The sequence below is a fragment of the Lepidochelys kempii genome, chromosome 8 (genome assembly GCF_965140265.1).
Source record: "Lepidochelys kempii isolate rLepKem1 chromosome 8, rLepKem1.hap2, whole genome shotgun sequence".
Classification (NCBI taxonomy): domain Eukaryota; kingdom Metazoa; phylum Chordata; order Testudines; family Cheloniidae; genus Lepidochelys; species Lepidochelys kempii.
This window is the reverse complement of record NC_133263.1, coordinates 97687978-97713905: the sequence shown is the minus strand read 5'-3', so window position 1 is coordinate 97713905 and position 25928 is coordinate 97687978. Positions and strand designations below refer to the sequence as shown.

Here is a 25928-nt window from a genome sequence, read left to right as displayed (position 1 = left end):
TATATATAGTATGTCATTCATTACAAATTAAGTTTGCATAATACCTTTAATATCACACTATGACACAAAAATAGCACTTTACTACACCAGGCCACAATTGTTCCTGGACTCGCACCATGTTTGCTGTCCTTTGGGATGCACTCAAGAAGAAGATAGAAAATCTGAGAGAGAGAGAGTTCATTTTAGATAGCAAAATTTAAACCCAGGGTTAGAATCTTAGGGCCGTTGATTAGGATCCAGTGTTGAGAGAGTTTGATCAGTTTTAGAGATGGCTCACTCAAAAGTGTGGCTGTAGGCTATTAACCACCATTGTAAATCGAACCTTTGGGTTCCATGATAAAAGACAGTAATGATTTCCCTATTAATTGCACGAAGACAATGAGCAGATGTAACCCACACTGAAATCAGTCTGTTAATTCCAGTCTCTCCATAAGACCCTGCTGTGATTCCAACAAGAAATTAGCCATCTACGACACCTATTTATTTTATAAAAAGAAAAGGAGTACTTGTGGCACCTTAGAGAGTAACAAATTTATTTGAGCATAAGCTTTCGTGGGCTACAGCTCACTTCATCACGAAAGCTTATGCTCAAATTTGTTAGTCTCTAAGGTGCCACAAGTCCTCCTTTTCTTTTTGCGAATACAGACTAACACGGCTGCTACTCTGAACCCTATTTATTTTATAGTGTTTCCCCTTGCCATGCTGTAACTAGCCTTCATTGAGTAACCCTGTGATTATGTTGTTACCACTCTTTTTCCCTCATCCACCTCCTCCCCCCTCACAGCCTCTTTGCAATTTGTCTAATATTAGTTGAGAAGGGGTTAGGGTCTTGTCTTTCCCTCTGCAGTGAACACCTATCACAGCTTTGGCCATTATAAAAAATTGATTATAGATTTAGCCCATATTATTACAATTCCTGTATATTGCACATTTGTCCCAGCTTCACTGGCTAGTTCCTGTTGTTTAGTAATTCAGAAGGAGGAATTTCAGTATTTGTAGTTGACACCTACTGAAAAGTCTGGTTTCAGAGTAGCAGTTAGTTAGTTAGTTAGTAGTTAGTCTGTATCTACAAAAAGAAAAGGAGGACTTGTGGCACCTTAGAGACTAACACATTTATTTGAGCAAAAGTCTGTTCATCCCCAGAAGCATAGAGCAACTTCTGTTCCAGCCTGCCAGATGGGAAGCTGCAGTTGATTTACTGTTTAATTAACTTTTGGATTTTCTTCAGCATGTTTGTTTCTTTCTTTCAGGGCGGTTGATTACCAGGGGCACTTCACTGGATCAAGATTGAAGAGTCTGGAGTGGAGTTTGGAGTATTTGTTCCACTCATACAACAGAGAGGAAACTGGAGACCCCAGAGGATCTCTGGGAAAATGCTAAAGAAAATTCCGTATTCTATTAAGACTTTTTTTGAGCTTTCAAAAAAAAAAAATCATCATTGCCCTGACAGCAAAACCAAAACCATCAGTAAAGAGAGAGACACACAAAGAAACATGACAGATAAACAATTCTGAGGCTTTAATTTTTGTACACTGCTGGGCTGACCAAAAAGCTAACCACTTGCCACAGCACATCATACAACTTTAGGCTTTAGTCCTGCAAACACTTATACACCTGAATTGCCCCACTGAATTCAATGGGACTGCTCACATGCATAAACTTACTCATGTTACAAGCATTTGTGGAATCAGGGTCTTATTCTTCAGATCATCTTTCAAAATGTGTCCCTCTCTTTATGGAATTAAATACCAAACATCCTCCACTCTTGGATATAAATAGTAAAGTACCATGGTGTATAGAAATTGTGTGGGGAATGAATAAAAGCACTGAGGTATTAGACCAATAATAGAGATATAGGGAGAAAATACATGTTCAAAGAGAAGAGAGATGAAGAAAGTCTAGAGCTGTGTTTTACAATACGTACTTCTTTTGCCTAAGAAAAATTATTTCATACTCAACACCTTTAGATGAAGCAAGCTGAGATAAATCCACAAATTTTACCTGCTCAATACAGAGAGTGAGTATGGCCAGGTAATTAAAGGTGTCAAAAGATACATACAATTGAGTATCGGCATCATAAAGATGGTTGTTAAATCTAGAGGTAGTCGTAAAATAAGAGAGACTACGTAGAGAGAAAAAAGCAGAGGGCCAAAGATTGATCTTTGTGGCACTGAAGGAGATGGTTCTTGGTACACCACCAGAGGGAATGAGTAGAGGGACACATAGGGACAGAAGCCTGTCCAGGAAGGAAGCAAGAAGAAGAGGGAGCAGGTCAAGGTGGTTTTTTTTTTATTAAGAGAAGGTCGCTGGGGCAGATTTGAAAGAGATTAAGTAGGTACCAAAGAATAGGGAGTTGTTGACAATTAATGCAAAGAGAGAAAGCAACAAATAGTAGGAGGGAAAGCAGGTCAAAGAAAGCATGTGTTCTTTAAGTAACTGGATTATGGCTGGAAGGCCCAGGGTGACAAAGGAAAGCAAGCAAAGGAAAGAGAAAGAGAGATGGAGACCACCTTGAATCACAACTATCTTAGCCTGAAGCAAGTTCCTCACACCTGCCAGGGAAAGGAAAACTGAGCGGCTGGAGAAGTCAGTTAAAATGACTTTGTGGCCACATTATTTTGACCTCAGGACATCCTGAAAAGCCAGGTCTTTGGGAATGTTTGTCTCATATCACATTGATTGTGGCTTCACTGTCAAAATAAAAGAGGCTAGGGTTGCTGTGGGTTCCACTACAACATTTGTGGGACAAACCATAAGGAACCATGGTTTGAGCCATTACTAGGATCCTGAAATGTGTGATGGCTGTTTGTGATTATGAAAAGAAGCTGCGCATTAAAGTGCACAATAGCAGAGGGGCAAAAGATTGTGCAATCTTTTAAAAACTTGCATTTTAACTTGTTGAAGTCTATCTCACTGAAGCTACTCATTGCAGCTAGAATGAACAGGCAGATTGCTCCCCCGGGTGGCAGTTGGGAAAGCTGCAAGCCACCTTTTTATTTATTTATTTATTTTTTAGAACAGATTTAAAAAAAATTATTAAAACTAATATTAAAATTATATAATACAAAGGTTAAGGAAAGAGTGTCTGTACATCTGGGTATAGTGCTTAAATTATCCCAAAGTACAAAGAGTGGTTTAAAAGTAATACAATATATATATACGGTACATAATCAGCAATAACCCAAATAAGATTAATACATTTAATGATACAATTTAGATATTAGCATCCAAGTATTCAGGTACATCACTCGTGAAAAGTTATACAGTGAGCTGGTTGTAGAAAGCAAATATAGGAATGAGTGTAGACTGTCCCTCAGTAATTGAGCACTTGAGATTGATGGATTATATCTACTAAGGGACAACCTGAGAAGTATTTCAGTTACTTTCCGATTTCCCTTCTCATTGGCACTCCAGCTCAGCTCTCCTGGTATTGCCAATGTCTGGTGATGTGCTGAGATAGATGTCCCTCAACCATCTGATGGCATCCAACACCACGAGTTGCCGCATCAGCCGAGCGTAATGTTGACTGATTCTGCATTCTCACAAAACTCACTCGTTCCTGGGGTCCCATGCACCCAGGGCTCCGACGATCAGCAGGTAAGTTTGAACCTTGTAGCCCCTAGCTCTCAAGGTGTCTGCCAGAGGGAAGTATTTCTCCAACTTTCAAGACTGGGCATCGTGGAAGGCCGGGGTCCTGTTTTCAAAGGGAACTGTGAGGAACTACTGATGATGATCTTCTTCTGTTCCTCGTTGGTGATGACAATGTCCAGTCGCAGTTGGCTGTCTGTTCCAGGGATGGCTGAGTTCATAGCAACCTTCCCCACAGGTGGTGGGATGGCTCTGACCAAGCGATCTTGGATGGCATTGTTTGAGCAGAGCTGCCAGGCTGTGGAATGGGGCTTGCAGTAGAGTCTCATTAGCATAGCCACACTTCTTGTACTCTATGCAATGTTATTGTAGCCCTGTTGGACCCGGATACTGAAGAGACAAGGTGGGGTGAGGTAATCTCTTTGATTGGAACCACTTCTGTTGGTGAGAGAGAAAAGCTTTCGGGCTTACACAGAGCTCTTCTTCAGGTCTTTTTTATATTGTTAGTTCTATTTATGTATTTATTTGCAGAGATCCTAAGTTTTGCTGTTTATTTTTAGGTAAACTGACTCATTCTAAGGAGTAAACACTTTTTTATAAAATCAGTCCTTAAAAATAATTTGCATTACCAAAAAAAAAAAAAAGGCCCCTCCAAGCCCCTTCACTCTTTATGATGAACTCCCGGCAAGTGTGAGACTTCTAGGGCCTGCTGGGCAACTCTACAGCCCTGCACTCCTAGAGCTGAATTCCTAGTATGTATGGGGTGAGGGAAAATTTTAGGGTCCACCACAGCTCTCTAGAAATAATTTGTACCACACTGCAGGAATTTTCAATACATATTTTATTTTTGCTTCAGTTGGGTTTTGTTGCATTAATACTCAAAAAAAAAACCCCTAGACTTAAAACACTGGACATAAATCCATAGATGTAAACCAGATGGTACATTTTAGAAAAGAGCACTGACTGTGAAATATATAGAGGCAACTGTGATATGAAATATGAAATGCAAGTGTGGTTGCTCAGCTCTGCACATGAAATCCAATCAGCTGTGTGTGTGCAAGAGGAACAAAGCCCAGGCACTGACATACTGTAGTGATGAGTGCAGTTATAAATACCAAGACAGATTAGATGGGAGTGTGTAGAGCTGACAGACTCCACGGACAACAGCACTGATGGACACAATAGACAACAGCGTAGAGGGCCCTGCGGAAATTGTGGGAAGGCTTTGGAGGACTCGTGGCCCTCAGCTGTGTCAGCTCCAGCCTACATTCACGCTACATGGACAGCTGACAAGGGCAGCTCACTCAAGAACTGTCCTATACCCCTGGTCATGCCTGCCAACTGGCGTTACTACCACCACCAAACATGACAGAGGGGTTTGGGTCTGGGCAGGGGTCAAGTTGATGGGAACACTCAAGCTGTTACACATGGTAACTCTGTCGTAGAGGCACAGTCTCCGTGGGTATAAGAGCAGTTTCCCTTCCACAACTGGTAGGCAGCACACAGGGGATAGCAGCATGTGGAATGTACGCAGGCTACACAAACGGTACTTGCTGCTGATGGCTATGTGACTCAACAGGACAATCCTGCTCAGGAGTTCTTTCACTAACAGTGTTAAAAATCCCATGTACTGTTATGCGAACCGTGACAAGCCAGGCCTTAGCAAAGCATAGTTCTACAACACATTTCTCTTGCATTCTTTCCTTCGGCCTTTTAAAAGAGACAGACCTGGCCATAGATTCACTCGATAATTCCCCAGTCAGTAAACACACAGTGTTCAGGTCAAGAACAATGGTAACTCATTCAACAAATGTTTCTATGCAAAATGGGTAAGCGATATATATTTTTAGGATACATTAAAAAACATTTTCTTTTCAGTTCCAATAGGTAATTGCTTGGTACTTTTCTGTTCCCAACTTCTTTTAAATAGCATAAAAGTGGCTGGATAATAATTAAACGTTGAGAAAATAGGCCTGTTTCAACCACTGAAAAGCAGCAGCGATTGTCATTTTTCATAAAAAAGTGAAAATCTTTTTAATCTGTGACATTCAACATCAGCACTACCACAGTTTAAACATATTTAAGTCCCCCAATTCCTAAAAGGAATGGAAAATTACTCCATTCCCCCCAAAAACCTCACCATGCATTTTATTCTTAAAAAGTTTCATTTTTATTTTTCACCGTAGTACAAAAATACAGTACAATGCGATGGCAAGACATTCTCCAAAAACATTCTGCAAAAAGGGGGAGAACCCCATAATGCTTCGATATAATCCATCTTCTCTTAATAAAACAATTGAAAGATGAACATACAATAGATAGGTGGAGTTTCAACCTGAATGCAAGTAAAGTCAAGTCACAAAGAGTTCCTACAAGAAAAAAAATGTTCAGAGTGAATATTCCACATGCGACTCTTAGATATTAATGAAAATAACTCTACTTGTGTTAGTGTTCATGGCAAAATTATTGGTTTGATATTTTTTGGCTTTTCAGAATAGAGCAGGCTTGAGTCACATCCTCCTACTCATGAGTTTCCCCACTGAAATCAAAGGGATGACAATGTCAGTCAGACGTGGGGGAGCAAGCGCTGATTGGAGACCAAGTGTTGGCAATTTGAAAACGTAAAAATCATTCCTCTTAAGAGGGTAAGATCTAGGCCTCTGGATACTAGTGGTCATTGTTTACACGGACAGATCTGACATATCCATTCAAGATGAGGTTGTGTATGCAAGTACATCAGCTATAAATAAGCACTGAAGTGTAAACTAGACGGGGAGGAGAAGATAACACTGTATTTGATGGAGGTGTGTGAAAAATCAGATAGTGAGAGGAGAATTACGTCCTTCCAGTGCAGTATATTTCTTGGTACGTTTAAAGGTTTAAAAAAAAAAATTATTTATCGTTTCAGAGCTTCAGGGTGATGGAAAAGGAACGTTCAATATATATATTATAATTCATCTCCAAGATGTTTTTGTTTGAAAGCATCTCCTGTCAGCTTCTCTTGGGCTTCCTTCATTCCTTGGATAACTGTCAAATTAAATACATAGAATATCAGCTGGATCATTACTACACATGATATGGATCAAGTAAGGAAGTGCATAATGAAAAGAATTTTTATCAACCAATGGTGCAATCTTATAGAATAAACCCGTTGGAAGTAGCCTGCAAAAGAAAAAAGTTAGAGTTATGCTCTTTTTGGCTTCTATTTGATGGATAAAGAAGCATTAAATATCTCCCACTCGTACTCTCTTCCCTTTCCCATACCTTTTTTAAGTTCATGCCTCATCTACCCTATTTTTGTTGGCAGACTCTATGGACAAAGAAAGAACTAGCAGGATTATGACATCAGATAATAGGCACATGAAACCTGATAATTTGAGAGGGAAGTAATTTTTAATCACTTTTTTTGCTCACAACTTAAATGGCTGAAATACACTTGGGTATCTGTATTTAAAGTTCAGCACTCCCCTAACAATCCACATCTCTAAGACCCTCTCCAGTATTACCAAGAAAGGCAAGTTTTGATATTCCTGATATTTCTAAGGTAAAAGATAAATTAAAAAAAAAAATCTTGTATAAAGCCTGAGAGTGTTTTTGTTTTGTTCTTTTAAAAAGTCACAGCCGCAAAATTCAACAGAAACCTATTTTTCTCTTTTATGGGTCACCTTTAATATAACAGAACAAAGCTTTGCCTGCATCTATCCCCATCAGCACACCTAAGCCATTCTGCTGTGGTTCGTTACTTCAATGGCAGTTTCGTGCATGCTTCTCTCAGGCGCCATTGAAAAAATCTCTACCAGAACAATTAAGAGGAATTGAGATTTTTACATTCAGAATATAATTAGAAAGATTCCCTCTCCTTTACCATGCACAAAACACAGTGTCACAGCTCTCGGCCTTGTTGGCTCTCTCAACAGCAAGGTGAGCAGTGAACCTGAACTATTCTTTCACAGGCAGGTGGCCTCTCCAGGGTCAAGGTAAACAAGGGAGCCGGCATGGGGAAGCCTGCACTGCTCTACATGCTGTTTTGTGGATACCGGTGATTCAGTATCCAAGACAACCAACACACCACTATTTGAAATGTACCAGTAAATTGCATGATGAGCTAAGTACGTTCTATAAGTGGGGCTTAGTTTTCCTTAAGATCAGGTATGATGCTGATGTGATGGACTATAGGACTGGCAAACCCTTAGAGAGGTCACTTTTTTTCCTTATTATTCCTCTTCATCACCCTCCAAAAAACAGAATCACTACTCTTCCCAACTGATTATTTTAGGGCCATGTCTACAATCTCCCACCAGATCATCTCCACTGGTGTTAGCAATTTTGGAAGTCATAATATAGACAGGTTTCAGAGTAACAGCCGTGTTAGTCTGTATTCGCAAAAAGAAAAGGAGTACTTGTGGTACCTTAGAGACTAACCAATTTATTTGAGCATAAGCTTTCGTGAGCTACACGATGAAGTGAGCTGTAGCTCACGAAAGCTTATGCTCAAATAAATTGGTTAGTCTCTAAGGTGCCACAAGTACTCCATAATATAGACTGACACTGATTAAAGGTGTGCCAATCAGACCCGCTCTTAACATGGTTAGATGACACGATTTTTAAAATTCTAGCAGCAACTGGCCTATACTAGGGCTCTGAAGGTTGCTTATACTGGTAGAGTTGGGCTGGCAAGATATTTTTGGAAAAAGTTTCCATAGCGAAGAGAGAGCCCAAAAGATTCACAATTAGACATTTCTTGATTTGAGAACAGCGTTGTTAATTAACCAGCTTATATCACACATAACAGGGCCACATTGCTCACAGCTAGCACCTGGTCCTAATGGCTATTTAGATACTTTACTGAAGAGATAGAAAACATAAGGTAAATTAATTCTTCTTAAATGAGGTTGTCGTCTTACAGTTGTGTGAAAAGGGAAAGCACACAAATGGAGAAGCGTCCACATTTACATCAGAAGTCACAGATGGATATGTAACATCAAAGGCTGAATTTTAAATGATCAGAAATGCTTTTATTTTACATCATGATTCTGTAATAGAGGTCAATCCATCCACCCACAAGGTGCAAAAAAGCCACTCATTCACCTTATTTGTAACAGCTTCCAGTTGTGCTGTGTTAAGGAAAAGTTAGCATATGTGACTCCATTTTGGTTTGGGGCCCACCATTGTCTAAAAGCAAGCACATCATGCACCAGGAGGAGTGTTCCTTAGATACTGCATTCCTGTGAAAACCTCCCCCTTGTTTCCAGCCTGTTTCAACTCCCGGTTTCTGTTCTTTGTCTGTTCCTAACTCCCTGCCTCCTGGCCTTGTGATGTGGGCCTCCCATCCTGATAAGAAAAGTTACTGATGCATTGCTTTAGGACCATGTTGTGTAGCTGAAGTAATGGTTTAACACGGGGAATGTACCTAGCAGGGATAGGTGGTAGATAAGGGAACGGTTTGTCTATTGGCTAAGGTTTCCGATGCACGAGGGCAATATGCTTTGCTACAAGGTATATAATCTTTGTATAACCTGCATTCGGGGTCCCCTTCTGACTAGCAGGGGGGCACCACGCTCGAGCATAATAAACTTAGTATCTTTGGGAACTCTGCAGTTGTGGACTTGGTTCACGTGCCTCAACCTAGACTCGAACTGCGCGTGACGTATCAGGTATAATTCACAACTGCTGTGAACTATAGGTTACCTCCACTCAAAAAACAAGCTCACAATAGCTGCCATTCCTATGACATACCTGCAATGCACTCCCACTCAATTCAAATTTAGAGCTCATTCTCGCATACCTTGATCAGCATTGATGTAGAAATACTTATAGCTTGGGTTTCCTTTCTCATTAATAATTTCTGGATGGACTTTCCCACTGGGATCTGTGAAACGAGAAAGTGATTAAAATGTGTAAGTGGTGAAGATGACAAAGTAGTCCTATAAGAGGTTGTAACAACAGTGAGCATGCCTTACCCATGAAAAGGATTCTGGGAATATAACCACCATCAGGGCTAAAAGCTTCATCCTTTGGCTCTTCTTCATCCTATGGGTGCAAGACAGATGTAAGACAAAATTCTCCTTTCTAAGCAAGGGATCTAACAAAATGTAACATTTACTTTAAAGCTATTTTCTTCCAATGGTTGTTATAAAATGGTAGTTTTAACTAACATGAACAGCTTGAAAAGAAGATAAATGAGTGCAAAATCCTCTACTTTTGCCAACAAAGTAAAAAGGTCACCCAACAAGTAACAGTTTTAAAAATAACTGTAAATCAAATATTTTCATCAGTTTACATTAAATGGACTCACTATTTTGGAGTTTTATAGGTATCTGGAATGTTTTATAGGTCATAAATCTGTATAGAAAAGCAATTTCCTTTCTTATTATTAGGGAATAGTATAATGTACAGATTGTTGTTAAAAAAAATGGAACGGAATCAGCTGCATGAATAAAACCATATAACAATACAGTAAAGGTTTTATTTTTTAAACGATCAGTTATATCAGTCAATACTTTGTATCTCTTAAATAATTATAAGAATTTAGTTTGGAAGGGATGGAGTCAAGAGAAATAAATAATTATAAGAAATAAGGGGGAAATGCTCAGTTACAAAATAGTAGTATGGACATGAACTGTAGGGAAGCCTACCTCAAGGTTTACCATAATAAAATTATGGGCAAGTTCGGAGATCTCCTTGGATTCAGCAAATTTTGGCTTTAAAGCTAAGAAGAAAAAGAAGGGTGGGGGAGAAAAGAGAAAACTGTGTAAGAAAAAAAAAAATCATAATTCAGGCCTACACCAAAATCACCACTCCATCCCTTCTTCCAGAGGTTAGGTGCTTGACTCTGAATAGTAAGTAACTGAATCTTTGTCTTAAATTACTGAACCCATAACACAGAGTGAAAGTTAACCAGCCCAATCCTCAGTGATCAGTCAGATGATGAATACTGGCCAAAAATAGTCACATGGGTAATTTTTGAACCAATGGTACAGAAGCAAAAACCTTTCTCTGTCCCATTACCAGTCACCCAAACCACCTCACCTAAATTTTTAGACCTATGTCATTATGGTTAGCCAGCTCCATTATATCACTGAACAAGACAAAAATCTAACCATCCACTGAGAAAGTCCAGTTTGGAATATGCAAGTTTACTGTTCTTTCAAACTTTTATAATTTTCCATACCAAGGATTAAGCCTTCAATAGAAATGGAAAGTACCTCCCATTTGGTGTGTTTTTTTAATAACCAATTTATAGCATGGATTTGGACAGCTATTAATTTATTGCATTGAAGATTTCTATTTGTGCACTACTATATTGATCTGAGCAAAAAGCAAAATACTACACATGCTATGCTTCAAATGTAAATAATAATAGACTTGTATAAAGAAACCTTCCATTAAGGATTTTAAAGTGCTCTAGAATTAAATTCACATACCTTTGCAAGCGCCACACCAGGACTTGTGGATGATAATCATTAGAGGCAAACCACTTTAGAAAAAAAACAAAGCACAACTGACATCAATTCTAAGACACTTAACAAGACTGCATTCCTGAATGAAACTCTGAAAATGCACTTTCCAGTAATTAAAACTTTTAAAGAAGGCCCTACCTACTGGAAAAAGTCATAGATGTAAACTGATTCTATTGTGCTCCCGAAGCTTCATTTCCTTGCTAAAGTCTTCCCAAGTTATAACCATCAGCACCAAATAATCCAATAAAATGCCTTGTGATACTCTGTACCTCAAAATAGCACTCTGGAACCCCCATATCACCACTGTGATCGGATTATATTTTGTACAAAGTATACCTTGTGAGGTATCCTTTGAGAAGTTATGATTGGTTGAACGTTACTATTCTGTTGAATTATATGTGTTACCATTGTATCTGAAGTTATGAAGTTTTGCTGTGTGTGTGTTACTGAAATATGTTGTATCTGGGAAACGCCCACTGCTAGTCTTTCATTGGCAACAAAGAAGCAACTAACACTGACAAGACAGATTTACATCAGGACCAGTCAGATGTGTTTATGACCCATTAAGAAGAATCCATTCTCCCAGTGACTCCTCAGAGAGGGCATGTACACAATGGGGGCTATTTAACCCCCATGTCCCTGCAAGGATCTTTCTAGCACCTGGAGAAAGTATAAATGAGGGTCGATGACATCACCACTGTGCCTTTCTCCTCCCCCATTCAACATCTGGAAGATTGTTTGGAAAACAAAGACTTGGAACTGGGGAGATTGACAGGCTGAGAAGAGAATTCAGCCTGTGTAATAAGAACTGTAAACTGCCTGGAACATCCAATGGGGTGAGAAAAACTGCTGGATTCAAATCTTGGTCTGATAAAGTGTCAAATTTAGACTGCAATTTTCTTTTAAATTTCTTATGTAACCAACGTTGACCTCTATGAAGCTCTCCAACACCACTTTCTACAAGCCATTACCCTCTGATTCCACTGAGGGTTACCAAAAGAAACTACAGCATTTGCTCAAGAAACTCCCTGAAAAATCACAAGAACAAATCCGCACAGACACACCCCTGGAGCCCCGACGTGGGGTATTCTATCTGCTACCCAAGATCCATAAACCTGGAAATCCTGGGCACCCCATCATCTCAGGCATTGGCACCCTGACAGCAGGATTGTCTGGCTATGTAGACTCCCTCCTCAGGCCCTACGCTACCAGCACTCCCAGCTATCTTCGAGACACCACTGACTTCCTGAGGAAACTACAATCCATCGGTGATCTTCCTGAAAACACCATCCTGGCCATTATGGATGTAGAAGCCCTCTACACCAACATTCCACACAAAGATGGACTACAAGCCATCAAGAACACTATCCCCGATAATGTCACAGCAAACCTGGTGGCTGAACTATGTGACTTTGTCCTCACCCATAACTATTTCACAGTTGGGGACAATGTATACCTTCAAATCAGTGGCACTGCTATGGGTACCCGCATGGCCCCACAGTATGCCAACATTTTTATGGCTGACTTAGAACAACGCTTCCTCAGCTCTCGTCCCCTAACGCCCCTACACTACTTGCGCTATATTGATGACATCTTCATCATCTGGACCCATGGAAAAGAAGCCCTTGAGGAATTCCACCATCATTTCAACAATTTGCATCCCACCATCAACCTCAGCCTGGACCAGTCCACACAAGAGATCCACTTCCTGGACACTACAGTGCTAATAAGCGATGGTCACATAAACACCACCCTATACCGGAAACCTACTGACCGCTATTCCTACCTACATGCCTCCAGCTTTCACCCAGACCACACCACACAATCCATTGTCTACAGCCAAGCTCTACGATACAACCACATTTGCTCCAACCCCTCAGACAGAGACAAACACCTACAAGATCTCTATCAAGCATTCTTACAACTACAATACCCACCTGCTGAAGTGAAGAAACAGAGTGACAGAGCCAGAAGAGTTCCCAGAAGTCACCTACTACAGGACAGGCCCAACAAAGAAAATAACAGAACGCCACTAGCAGTCAACTAAACTAAACTAAAACCTCTCCGATGCATTATCAAGGATCTACAACCTATCCTGAAGGACGACCCATCACTCTCACAAATCTTGGGAGACAGGCCAGTCCTTGCCTACAGACAGCCCCCCAACCTGAAGCAAATACTCACCAACAACCACACACCACACAACAGAACCACTAACCCAGGAACCTATCCTTGCAACAAAGCCCATTGCCAACTACATCCACATATCTATTCAGGGGACACCATCATAGGGCCTAATCACATCAGCCACACTATCAGAGGCTTGTTCACCTGCACATCCACCAATGTGATATATGCCATTATGTGCCAGCAATGCCCCTCTGCCATGTACATTAGACAAACTGGACAGTCTCTACGCAAAAGAATAAATGGACACAAATCAGATGTCAAGAATTATAACATTCATAAACCAGTCGGAGAACACTTCAATCTCTCTGGACAGTCGATTTCTGATCTCAAAGTGACTATCCTTCAACAAAAAAACTTCGAAAACAGACTCCAACGAGAGATACATTGGATACAATTAACTTAGGCTTGAATAGAGCCTGTGAGTGGTTGAGTCATTATACTAAGTGAAACTATTTCCCCTTGTTTATTCCCCCCACCCCCCCACTGTTCCTCAGACTTTCTTGTTAACTCCTGGAAATGGCCCACCTTGATTATCACTTCAAAAGGTTTTCTCTCCCCCCACCCCACTCTCCTGCTGGTAATAGCTCATCTTAAGTGATCACTCTCCTTACAATGTATATTTTTTCATGGTCTGTGTGTATGTATAAAATCTCCTCATTGTACTTTCCACTTTATGCATCCGATGAAGTGAGCTGTAGCTCACGAAAGCTTATTCTCAAATAAATTGGTTAGCCTCTAAGGTGCCACAAGTACTCCTTTTCTTTTTGCGAATACAGACTAACACGGCTGCTACTCTGAGACCTCTATGCTAAAACTTATAATCACTTAAAATCTATTTTCTGTAGTTAATAAACTTATTTTAATGTTTTATCCTTACCAGTGAATTTGTTTGAAGTGCTTGGGGAATCTGCTCAGATTACAAAGGCTGGGGCACATCCACTATCCTTTGACAAAGTAGTGTACTAATTAATGAATTTGCATCATTCAAGAGAAGGTCTCGAACAGCAAAAGATGGTTACATTTCTGGGGTGGAAGGCTTGGGAGCTGAGAGATTTGCTGGTGTCTCTCTTTCTGTATAGTTCATGAGTAGCTTTGAGAGCATTCATGCAACTTAGCTGGGCATGTCTCTGCATGCTGTTGGCAGAGTGATCAGAGCACCTGAAGGGGTTTGCTACTTGTCACTAGCACGGCATTGTAAGAGACAGCCCAGGGAGGAGTGTTAAGGGGGCACAGTGGTCCATCCTTTCCAGGTTGTAGCCTCAGGGTATGTTACAGCCATCCAACAACTTTTCCAGCGTTCAAATTCTCTAACCTCCTTTGCATTAAATTCAATCTGTTAGGCAATTAGACAGAAGGACCTTGAGTGCACTAGAGATTTTTCCTAACGTTTCCCAGTTTCTAGGAGGCACCTGGTAGGGCCGGCAGGAGCACTACAGTAAACTGCCCTGAGCAAAAGAGACATTGCTACATTTTAAATGTGATGTTCACATTTATAGCTAGGTAATAAATATGATGTTCACATTTCTAGCTAGGAAAAAATAATAACAGGCATGCATGTAGGACGTTTAACCACCATGTCACACAGCTCTGCTCTGAGAAAGGCTAGCAGACATAGTGCTTACTATGCCAACAGCCACCTGGAGCCCTGTTTTCACTAACATGCTCACTGTGTCTGCTACCAGTGGTAGCAGTAATAGGAAATCCAGGAATTCAGTAGACACAGATGGCAAACTCTATTTATTGCCGACAGTTTAAAAAATAAAAATAATAAAAAAAAAACAAACTATGAAGCAGTTAAAAAATAGTAATGAATAAGCTGATTGATGGCTGAAGCCCAGAACAATCTCATTCTCTAAGTGGTAATGATGGCTATTGGTATAGTTACATTGCAGCTGGTCACTCTGTCAGATCCTAAAAATCTATCAATCATCTACTATAACAGGAATGATGTCGTGGCAACAGAATGGTAAGAACATAAGAATGGCCATACTGGGTCAGACCAATGGTCCATCTAGCCCAATATCCCGTCTTCTAACAACAGCTGGTACCAGATGCTTCAGAAGTAATGAACAGAACAGGGCAATCATCAGGTTGTCCAGTCTCAGCTTCTGGCAAAAGGTTATCAAAAGATAATTTCACGAGCCCACTCCCATTCCCTTTCTCTAGACTTTCTGATGAAGCAGCAGTCCACTATCAGAAGCATTCCATAAACCAGTGTTGATTTCTATGTTCCTTTCTATGAAGCACTGTGGGAATCACCAAAAGTATCTTGGGGCCCACTTGAGGAGGAAGTGTGGAGAGCTGCAGGATGTGGGCTCATGATATGAAGGACATTGAGGGAACCCCTATTTTAAACAATCAACTACTAGAAGTTTTTGTTGAAACTTTCTGCAAAGGAAGAGTCCAAATATTGATTTGCCAGTTACTTCATGTATACTTATTACTAAACAAGACTCCCAAGAAAAAGTAGAAACGTTATTCTCCTATGTTTGTAGATTTTAAAGCCAGAAGGGACCATTATGATCTTCTAGTCTATTTCATCCTACATAACACAGGTCACAGAGCCACACCCACTAATTTCTACATCAAACCCATAATTTCAGTTTGAGCTAGAATGCAGAATCAGTCAATACTATGCTTGGCTGATGCAGCAACTCATGGTGTCAGACACAATCAGGTGGTCGAGGGACATCTACATAGAACACATCACTGGACATCGGCAATACCAGGAGGGATGAGCTGGAGTGCCAATGAGAAGTGCAGTCAGGAACGTAACGAATACTTTCCTCATGGATTGTATATTCTAAGTGGACAACCAACCCAATTCTCAATTACTGAGGGACAATCTCCACTCATTGATATATTTTGCTTTCCACAACCAAATCTCTGTGCAACTTTTCATGAGTGATGTACCTGAGTACTCTGATTCGAGTATCTAAACTGTATTCTTAAATCTATTCACCTAAATTTGGGTTATTGCTGATTATGTACTCTATGTATCATGTGACTTAAAAATTAACTTCATTTTTGTGAATAATCTAACCACTATACCCAGATGTACACACTCTTTTCCCAACCTATATATTTTTTTAACATTAACTTTAATAAAAATTTTATATCTTTTAGAAATACATCTCATAGTCACTTAAAGAGTTCCGGTGATTTAGAACCCACTATATCCCTATACAGGTTGTCCCACTACTTAATTACTTAACTGTTTAAAATTTGCACTTTATTTCTAGTCTGAATTTGCCTCGCTTCAGTTTCAGATCACTGGATCTTGTTATACCTTTGTCTGCTAGATTAAAGAGTCATGTGCTATCAGAAATCTCTTCCCATGCAGGTAGTTGTAGATAATGTCACCTCTTAACCTTGTCTTGGATAAGCTAAATAGAGTTTCTTAAGTCTTTCACTGTCAGACAGGTTTTCTAGACATCAAATCATTCTAGTAGTTCTTTTCTGAGCCCTTTCCAAAGTGTGGACACTGGGTTCCAGTAAAGGTCCTACTTATTCTGTATACAAAGATAATACCTGTTCATATATTAACTCCAAGCAAACAAGTTCTTCTAAAATCTTGTCCTAGAAAGCACCTCTGTTTCTTCACTAACATCTCACAATTATATAAACACTTTCCAGACAGCAAGATTCTACCGCACTAGAAAGCCGCCGTCTCTAGGGTAGACTTTTGGGGGTTTAATATATGTCTTTATTTTCTCCAGTTTGGGAAGTATGAAATTTAGCAGTATGTTAAAATATTTCTGAATGACATGGTCTAACACATGATCAGAAATTGGCAGAATTACAGGTAGAATTGAAAAAACAAACACACACATGTGATTTGATTGGAATGGATTATTTCAGTAAACTAGGGGTTTTTTGAAAATATGCAGGCAAACAATATTTCCCCCAAGATTTGTATATCAGCTAAGCCTTGACTTCCCTTTACCTCAAAATATTGCATTTTAAGTCACCAAGTTGTTTTTTAAAGTTGTTTTGGGTATAGGAATATGAAGCCATTCTAGACAGAACCTGAAAGCGTTAGCCTTAGGGAGGGAGTATGCCTGGTGTGGTATCTAGATTTCTAGCTATGTATATCTCATATCATGCTGTGCAGAACATAGGAAAGGGCCGCTAGAAATGTCAATTTAGACACAAATTGTGATTGGGTAACAAGAGTAAGAAGTTACACTGCATGAAGTTTTTAATTAAATATGAATCATGGTAGTCCAAAACAGCTTTGATGGAGGTAAGTTTACTGGCTAGCTGCTACTACTAATGAAAATAAAAGTAAATACCTTTGTTTTCTTGAAAACAAAATTTTATGGAAAAATGTACAGGGGGGTCACTATAAGGTGGACTCTAATTTTTTAAACAAGTTTTACATAGCATTTTTTGACACCTTACATTAAAAGTAAGAATTTCAGAAGTTGAATTTCTTGCTCATTACTTCAGTCAGGGGCAACATTTCCACTCATGTTGTTCATTTTCTGCAGATACCTCAGTTTGGATGATTCACTATAGAGATGAAAGTGTGTTTCACTTTTATTTATAATCACTTTCAGGTTTTCATGCAAACAGTATAATGCTATAACATTTGGCCTGTTATCACTGCAAGGAAATTTTATAAAAACTATTTACACAAATTAAAAAAAGTCATGCAAGTCTATCAGCTGTATAGGGTCATCCAGATCTTGTTTGCATACAAGAAAAACTAAGCAAGAAAGTATGGAATTATAACTAGGAATAATCTGATGGAGAAAAGGACAATTTATCTGAATATCAGGGAGAAAAAACTCCAGTAGTTAGATACATTAAGCTGTGGAAATAATGTCTTAAATGAAGTAGTGCACACCATCACTTCGGATACTTGAAGACAGGACAAAACAAAATGCTCTGCCAAGAACAGGTTTGCATTAGCAGAGAGCTGATCCATTAAGGTTTTTTCTACCTCACACCTCTAAGAGTCTTGACAGTGTCTCTTTGCACCTTATAGTCTGTTTCTAACAAGAGAGTGGCATGTAAAAGGAAAAATGTAACAGAAGGATTTTTAAAGCCACATCACAATGGCCACACACCCTTAGTAAGATAAGATCCCAAATCCCTTCACAGAGCCAGAGGCTGCTGCAGCCAGAGGGATATGGGGCAAGAAATACTCCCATGTGGAGAGTAACAGTATCTTTGCAGGGACAGCTGATACATGGAGAGCACAGAAGGCAATCTGGCACCAGAGAAAGCACACAATAGATGCAGGCAAGGAGCCAGGATGTTAGAGGAGTGTGGCATGGGATTTTTACCAATTAAACTTATAAAACTGTAAAAGTCTTCCCAGGGCAGTGGTGGCAGTGCTAATGCTTGATTCATTTTAAACGAGACTGTTCCTTACATTATATTGTTCCAACTTGCAGTGGATGACGGCATTGAATTACTTAAATTTATAGAAAAGAATGAGAGGTATGAATGGAAGCGTCCTTCCAGTTATAACCAATTATAGTCCTGAGTACCAAGAAAGGGGGGAAATTGTGCTAAGAGATGCATATACGGTCAATTCCAATTTTAACCACAGAAATATATTATCAGCATAGAAGCTGCTTCTCTGTAGCATACACAGAACATGGGCACACATTTTCCTGCCCAAACTAATATTAGAACATCAAACGAACTAAGGGATGTTGAGAAAATAGAATGTTACACCCTCACTGATTTCTTTCATGTAGCCCAACATGATTTTGCTCTTTAAATTTTCTTCAGCAGTAGGGTGACAGATTTATCCAAAAGATATACTGAAGTTATAACAGTATCAATGATTCCCATTTAATAAGTGAACACAGTCCAGCCAGCCAGCACCTGGTCTAGTACCACACACTACTATCAAGGGCAAACTTTTCTAGACAGATTTTGAATTGAGGGGTTTATAATTACTAAAATAGAATTCTCAGCAAATCAGGTATCAGAGATGTTTTACTGCTTTTGACCACACACTTCCCAGCTTTTATTCTTTCCAATTTAATTGCCCACAGGGGGCAAAGTGGGGTCTCTTTACATAGCAGCTATAGTCATTTTTCAGTCTCACAATATACAAATCCACGTACTGACTGGTATATATTATTGGGTAGTCAGAGCATATGAACTTTTGTACTCACTGAAGTGACCCGCCCCCCACTTTATGCCATCATTCCAGACAAATAAATGAATGTTTAACAGGGAGGGAAGCCTTCCTCAAAAGGCAAAGAGAAGCAGGTATGCATATGCAGAGAGAGGGTTCATACTAAGATTAGGGTTAAACAGAAGGACAGGATCCAAAACTGAGTTAGCAAGCAGGTATGTCTACACAGCAGAATTAGTACATGGCAAGCCGCGGTGTAAATCTACAGCGCTCTAGTATACCATGCACTGACTGTGTGGCCCATGCTGGTGCTCACTAAAAATTACCTAGTGTGCTTTTAACCTACTACTGTTCACAGAGCACTAAGGAAATTTTAGTGCACAGCAGGAGGTGCAAGCAGACAGGTACTGGGAAGCATGCTACAGCATGTAGATTTACACCCCAGCTTGCCATGCACTAACTCCCCATATAATCTCTTAATTAAGGCATATAAAAGAGTTCCAAGGGGTGTATGCAATCAGAGCAGATACTGTAATAATGAAGTACAATTCAGATCATCCTCATTGTGAGAGCACCTGCTGTTAACTGAACAATTAGTGTATTTAGCCCAGGATCTGCCAATGACTTTGGAAAGGAAGCCACAGAAAGTTGCTGAAATAATTGTTTTGAAAGTAAATTCATCCCAGGCACAGGATTTCAAAAAGAGAGACAGACATTTGAGTTCACAAAGTAAACATATTTCCACTGTCCAAACTGAAGATTAATTTCCTGGGTTCAGAAAAACTTTTGAAAACACCCCCAGTTTTTAAAAAGGCTATAAGTCCCAATCCTGGAGTAGCAAGGCCTCCTTTGTACAGTCTGATGAATCCATTTTATCCTTGCCTTATTTAGGGCAGGCACAAAAAAACCCAGATGAAAGATTATCGTTCCTCAAGATGCTGCAGCAGCATGAGAGCTCAGCTCCCCTGTAGCATTCCTCTTTGGACACTGCAGAGACTATACGGTTAATGGGGTTTGGCTCTCCATAGCCCCCATTAGTAGACTTTTGGGATGCCTGAGGATGCAATGGCTAGCTGCCTGTAGCTGCCCTTGTTAGGCATTCCTACTCAGATGCTGAGGCTGCTACTTGGGGGGGGGGGGGAGAGGGGTGTGCACACCCACTACTCCGGTTAGCAGAAATCGTGGACCACCGCAGCTAGTTCTCCATACTCGCTCTAGTTGGATACTCTTGCTCAGATGATGGGTAATGCAGGGCCCTCCTGTCTATCAGCACAGACTTCTGGTCCAGGCACTGGAGACCAGGGACTAGGAAGAGCCAACTTCCCATTGGCATAGACTCTTATTTTGGGGGATGTGGAGGCTCTCGGTGACCGGACCCCATTAGCCAGCCCTCCTGTTCAGACACTGGACAAGGGAGACTACAGGGATCACTGGATGCTGCGGCTCAGGTACTGCAGGAACATGTTGGCCAGCTGGGGCAGGTTCTCCTCACTGGGATGCATTTTGGTGTAGCTGATGAACTGCCTTCGGAGCCGACTCAGCTCAGCCATGCCCAGGGGCCGGCTCAGCACCAGCCCCTCGCTGGCCCCAGCCACCTGGATCAGCTCCCCAGGCTGGGCCCCGCTCCTTTGGGCGGCCAGCACGGCAGCCAGCACCTCCTGGGTGACCCGGTCCAGCTGGTGGAGGAAGCCGGCGGACTGCAGGGGCTGCGAGCGGGTGGACTGGTTGGGCGGGGGCGGCCTGCTCTCGAAGAGGGCGGCGCGGATCTCCGCCAGCGGCAGCGGCTCCTGCCCGTGCACGGTGAAGAGGGGCCGGTCCCAGCGGTTCCGCGAGTCCGGGGTCTCGAAGGGGCCCGCGGACGGATGCGGGGCGCCCCCCGAGCAGTGCAGCAGGCAATGCGGCGTGCCCGCATGCTTGGTCACGCAGTAGAGCTCGTAGCGGAAGCTCTTCAACTCGTTCCCCGCGTCGACGATCACCACGTCCCGCCGGCTCAGCCGCCGCTCCACCTCGGCCCGCAGCGCCGCGCGGCCCCCCGCGGCCTCCCCCACCACGTGCACCGGCCGCTCCTCCGCGCTCAGCGCCCCCCGCAGCTCCTCGGCCCGCCGGCTCTTCCCGCTGCCCGGCAGCCCGCACAGCACCACGAGCGGCATCTTCCGGCCGCAGCCAGGGACGCCGCCATTATAACCCGGAAGTCCCTCGCAAGCACATCCGGGGCGGGCAACGAACGTCACTCCCGGCCCCAGGGCCACAAGAGAGCTTGGCCCTCAGCGCGAGGCGATGTCAGGCTCTAACGCCCCTATGCAGGGAGGGGAGGGCTGGGGGCGAGGGAAGCACGTCACAGTGTGGCCCAGCCACAGCGGCCCACCGCATAGCAACCAGCCACGGCAGCCAGCCACCCCACGGCACTGCCACCCCACTGGGCATCGCCCCAGGTCACACAGTCACCCTGCAGGGCACTACCATCCCACAGCGCATCACCCCGGGCCATTGTACATAGCTTCTCCATAGTGCACAGCCACCCCATGGTGCCACCGCAGGCCACAGCGCTCAGCCACCCCATAGCGCACACGCGCGCACACACACAAAGATTTTGTCTCACCTACACACAAGGTTTTGTCTCACCTATGTACTCCTTGGTCTCATACAAGCTTTGCCACTCACAGGCACTCAGATACTACAGAATCTGGCTAGATATGTCACCTGGGTCTGCCCTTCCAGCAATGGAAGATGGGGCTGTGAAATTCACTGACTGACCATTCACTGCATTAGCCAAGACTAAGGAAGAGACATCTCACTGCCAAGGCTTGACAACCTCCCTCCCACTAGCTTGTTGTCTCACTAAATGTAAGGCGAACTGCGTAAGGTCACATATACTTTTCTATGGAAAAACAATAGTGCAGTAATTACCACAAATACTGCAGTAAAGTGGTTTTTGGAAAGGCATACTGCATGGATACCATTACGTACAGTTAAGTGCCACCTTAGAATTCTCTAACTGCACCTGCTATGTTAATTTTATGTCCTCACTACACATTCTCATATTGTGAGTGGGAGAAAACAGATGGATCAGTTTGAATGCAAAATTCAAATTCTAGCTATATTTTTCATAAAAATCTAGTATGTAATTTTTATATTTTTTAAAATAAGGAAATATTTTACACTTCCAGATTGGTGTCACAGATATAAAATAATCTTTTCAATTAACTCTATGGCCTCAGTCCTGCAAACATTTATGCATGCAACTGCAAGTAGTCCTGCTGAGTTCCAAAAAACCTATTCATGTATGTAAAGTTAAGCACTAGTTTAAATGTCTGCAGGACTGGGGCCCATGTCTCTTTCTATATTGTAGTAGGTTGTCAAAAAGCATGAGAATTTTCTTTTCAGCTCAATGATGCAATAAAGCCTCAATCCAGCAAATGGATCTGTGGGTAGATCTATGTAAACCTATGAAGATCTACACGGCCTCAAGGATGTATCTACCTGGAAGATCTGATTGCAGTATCAAAGCTTATCATTCTCAAATGTTAAATATTTTCTCTCTGATGTATTATCTGGGTCTGTAGGTTCTCCTATACCACCTGGATATTTTTACACATAACTAGCTCTGATTAAATATAGGATCAATGCAGAATCTTTTTTCTCTTTTTAATGTAAAGCCACCCTGTGAACTTAAATTGTATAACATACCTGGCTGCCGCCTCTTTCTTCCCATCTTCTAGTGTCCTCCAATGAATGTGATCTCCAAAACCTAGAAAAGGGAAAGGTTTATAAAAGTAGCATAATTTAAAATGTCAAATGACAGATAAATATATTTTCTGACACTATCAACTAGTTTTATTTCCCTTCTTTAGCAAGCATTTTTTATATGTAACCATTTGTTTTCAATATTCATACTCACTATCACTTGAATCTCTGTTCTTGGATAATAAACTTACTCTTGTTTTCACTATACATATACCTACGTGCTGTGCATTCAGCAGAGCTGTGTTCTAAGATATAACTAGTAAGCTATAGGGTACTGTTCCTTTAGAAACAGCAGGCCTAGTAATTCTAAGTAATTCAGTGAATAAGCAGCCGGACCTTACAGAGAGCGTTCAGAGGGCTTAGGAGACGGGTGTGCCTATTGCTGTCTGCAGAGCCCTGGCGGGGAACACTGCCAGAGGCTGGGGTAGTCAGGGAGCTGACACACAGCAGGCACAGGCAAGATTTGCTCATAATTGGATTTGTTGGGTAAAGTTAATTTTCATATTCCTCTTTCATAATAATGCAAGGTCTAAGAAGACTGGGGAAAATTCCAATATTAATATTTTGGTCAATTATTAAAGAACATGGGGGCTCAGTTCTGCATGCCCTTACTCATACAAGTAGTCCCACCAATTCTGTAATTAACAGACATGCAATGTAAGCTGTGTATCCTGAAGTGAAGACAAGGAGAGGATGCAGAATGGCACCAAGATCTGCTATCAGCACTATCCATCGAATAAGATAGCAGGATTGTCTGTGTCACTCTAAAGTTTAGAATGTCTGTTAAGTCAGTGTGAAGCGATGGAAACAGATACAAACAGAGCTGAGAGCTCTTTTTGTATAGAATATCACCAGGTTCAATCACCACTGGGATTCGCAGCCTGTTACTGTCCAATGTTTAAGTTCTCAGCCATTTTTTTTTGCTTTTTTTTACACATTATGAATTACACCCATACAACAGCATGGCTTTCACCTATCACTATGCTATTTTTCTATTTAGAGTTAAACAGTACATAAGTGTGCCTATCCAGGCGTCCAGGCATCTTTGCCATTTATTAAAAATATAACCGTACTGGTACAATATATTTCTGTATGGGACCAAATTCGATTGCCTATTAAAGTCCCTTTTCTGCAAAAGTATTTAACTGTGTGCTTTACTTTAAGTACATGCTTAAGTCTAGTTCAATGTGATTTAAGTATATGCGTGCTTAAGCATTTAGCTTAATCAGGCTGTAAACAGGCAGTAGAAGTCTCTGATGTCAATGGGGACAAGACTGGGGGTATGGGGTACATTTAGCTCAAGGGAACCTTACATAAAATATTCAGGGGGATGAGGAGGAGCATTATTTCTTGTAATCAATGATATTTAAATATACATTAGATCACATTTCTTTCTAGTAAGCAAGGATGACTACATTCATTAAAAATAAAATCATTACAATCTTCCCTCGCTCCCATGACCTGATTAATATTAACAGTTTTATTATCAAAAAAATTAAGAACTACCTTTCCACGATGAATGGAATTCTGTTACTAACAAAATGCAACAATCAACAGCTTATGAAATAACCTTATTTTTAAAAATAGGGACCTCTAGAGTTTAAATTCAACTATCAAAAAAAGATAACTAGTAATAATGAAGATACTTCTTCCCTGTCACTGAAGAACATAGTCAAGAACATTTATAAATGGACTAAACCTGCTCCTCAAATTCCAGACTTCAGAACAAAGATAGGGAAATAAAGTAAGGTGGACTGAACAGAGCTGGGGAAAGATAAATCCAAATCATGGTACAGGATAGTCGAACAACTATAGGTTTATTAAGAAAAGCTGAAATCAGTAAATAATGTAAATAGGTAAGATAATATGGATAGAAGGGATTGAGTCAGAACAAGTGACAAGAGAGGGGATGGTAGTGGAAGTACAGTTTACTGGAATTTGAACAGTAGTGAAAGATAAAAACTATAGGACAAACCATACAATATCTACTTGATCACCTATTTACTAGCCATAACCCAGTGTGCTTATGTTGCATAGTTGTAGGGATGTCAAAATGGGACAATCTGAAGGGGAAATTAAAAATTTAATTGAGATTTCATTGACAGACCATTTACAAAATCCTTCAACAGCAAAGAAATTTTAAAAACTGCCTTAAAACTATCTCAGAACTAACAAATCTTCTTCTAAATGAAAATGAGACTTGGCAGGTCTGCTACAACCAGCAATTGACAGTTTTGAAAAAGAATAAACCTGCTAAGCCCCTCTTCTCCACTCCACAACATTAAGGCATTTCCTACTGTATCACAGCTGCATTGCTATTGCTCATAATCAATTTATGGCCTGGCACCATAATATCTTGTAGGTTTCAGTCTCAGTTCTACCACTAAAGTGATTATCTCCTTACTCCCCCTACCGATGAAATTTACCTAAATAATCAAGATTACTATTTGAATGCATTATTGCAAATATTAAATACAGTTCTGGGGTGCGCGGAAGGGACCCTCCTGCTTAGGGATTTATTTACTTATTTATTTATAGCAATCATAAAGCTTAAATACAAGCAAAAATAAGAGAGATGCCAAACCCTTGCCAAGCCCTTCTCCAGCAGAGGATGTGGTAAGCACCAGGAAAATCAGGCAAAGAAAGAGATTGGAGAGTGCTGCTGTTAATTGAATCTTCATGGTGTCAACTTGGATCCTCGGCAGCACAATGAATACTTCTCGATGGCCACAGTCAGCAAGATCAGATCAAATCAGGTTTAGGGTGTTTTTTTTTTTTTTTTAACCCAGGAAGTGATGTTAGGCGGATGTGGGTGGTGCTTCAGAGTCCTGTATCAGGTTAAT

At 41.0% G+C, this 25928-nt stretch overlaps 2 protein-coding genes across 2 annotated transcripts; both read right to left on the bottom strand.

Moving 5' to 3' along the window:
- Nucleotides 1–4420: 4420 nt before the first annotated feature.
- On the bottom strand, nucleotides 4421–25861 carry TXNDC12 (thioredoxin domain containing 12). The gene is made up of 7 exons (XM_073357721.1): nucleotides 25670–25861; nucleotides 23029–23089; nucleotides 11013–11065; nucleotides 10224–10297; nucleotides 9549–9618; nucleotides 9374–9457; nucleotides 4421–6615 (listed from the first exon to the last, which is right to left on the bottom strand). The coding sequence occupies exons 1-7, from the start codon at nucleotides 25764–25766 to the stop codon at nucleotides 6536–6538; spliced, it is 519 nt and encodes a 172-aa protein (XP_073213822.1). The 5' UTR covers nucleotides 25767–25861; the 3' UTR covers nucleotides 4421–6535.
- On the bottom strand, nucleotides 13726–21733 carry KTI12 (KTI12 chromatin associated homolog). Its single transcript, XM_073357720.1, has one exon. It carries the CDS (start codon nucleotides 21489–21491, stop codon nucleotides 20769–20771), a length of 723 nt encoding a protein of 240 aa, XP_073213821.1. The 5' UTR covers nucleotides 21492–21733; the 3' UTR covers nucleotides 13726–20768.
- Nucleotides 25862–25928: the final 67 nt, after the last annotated feature.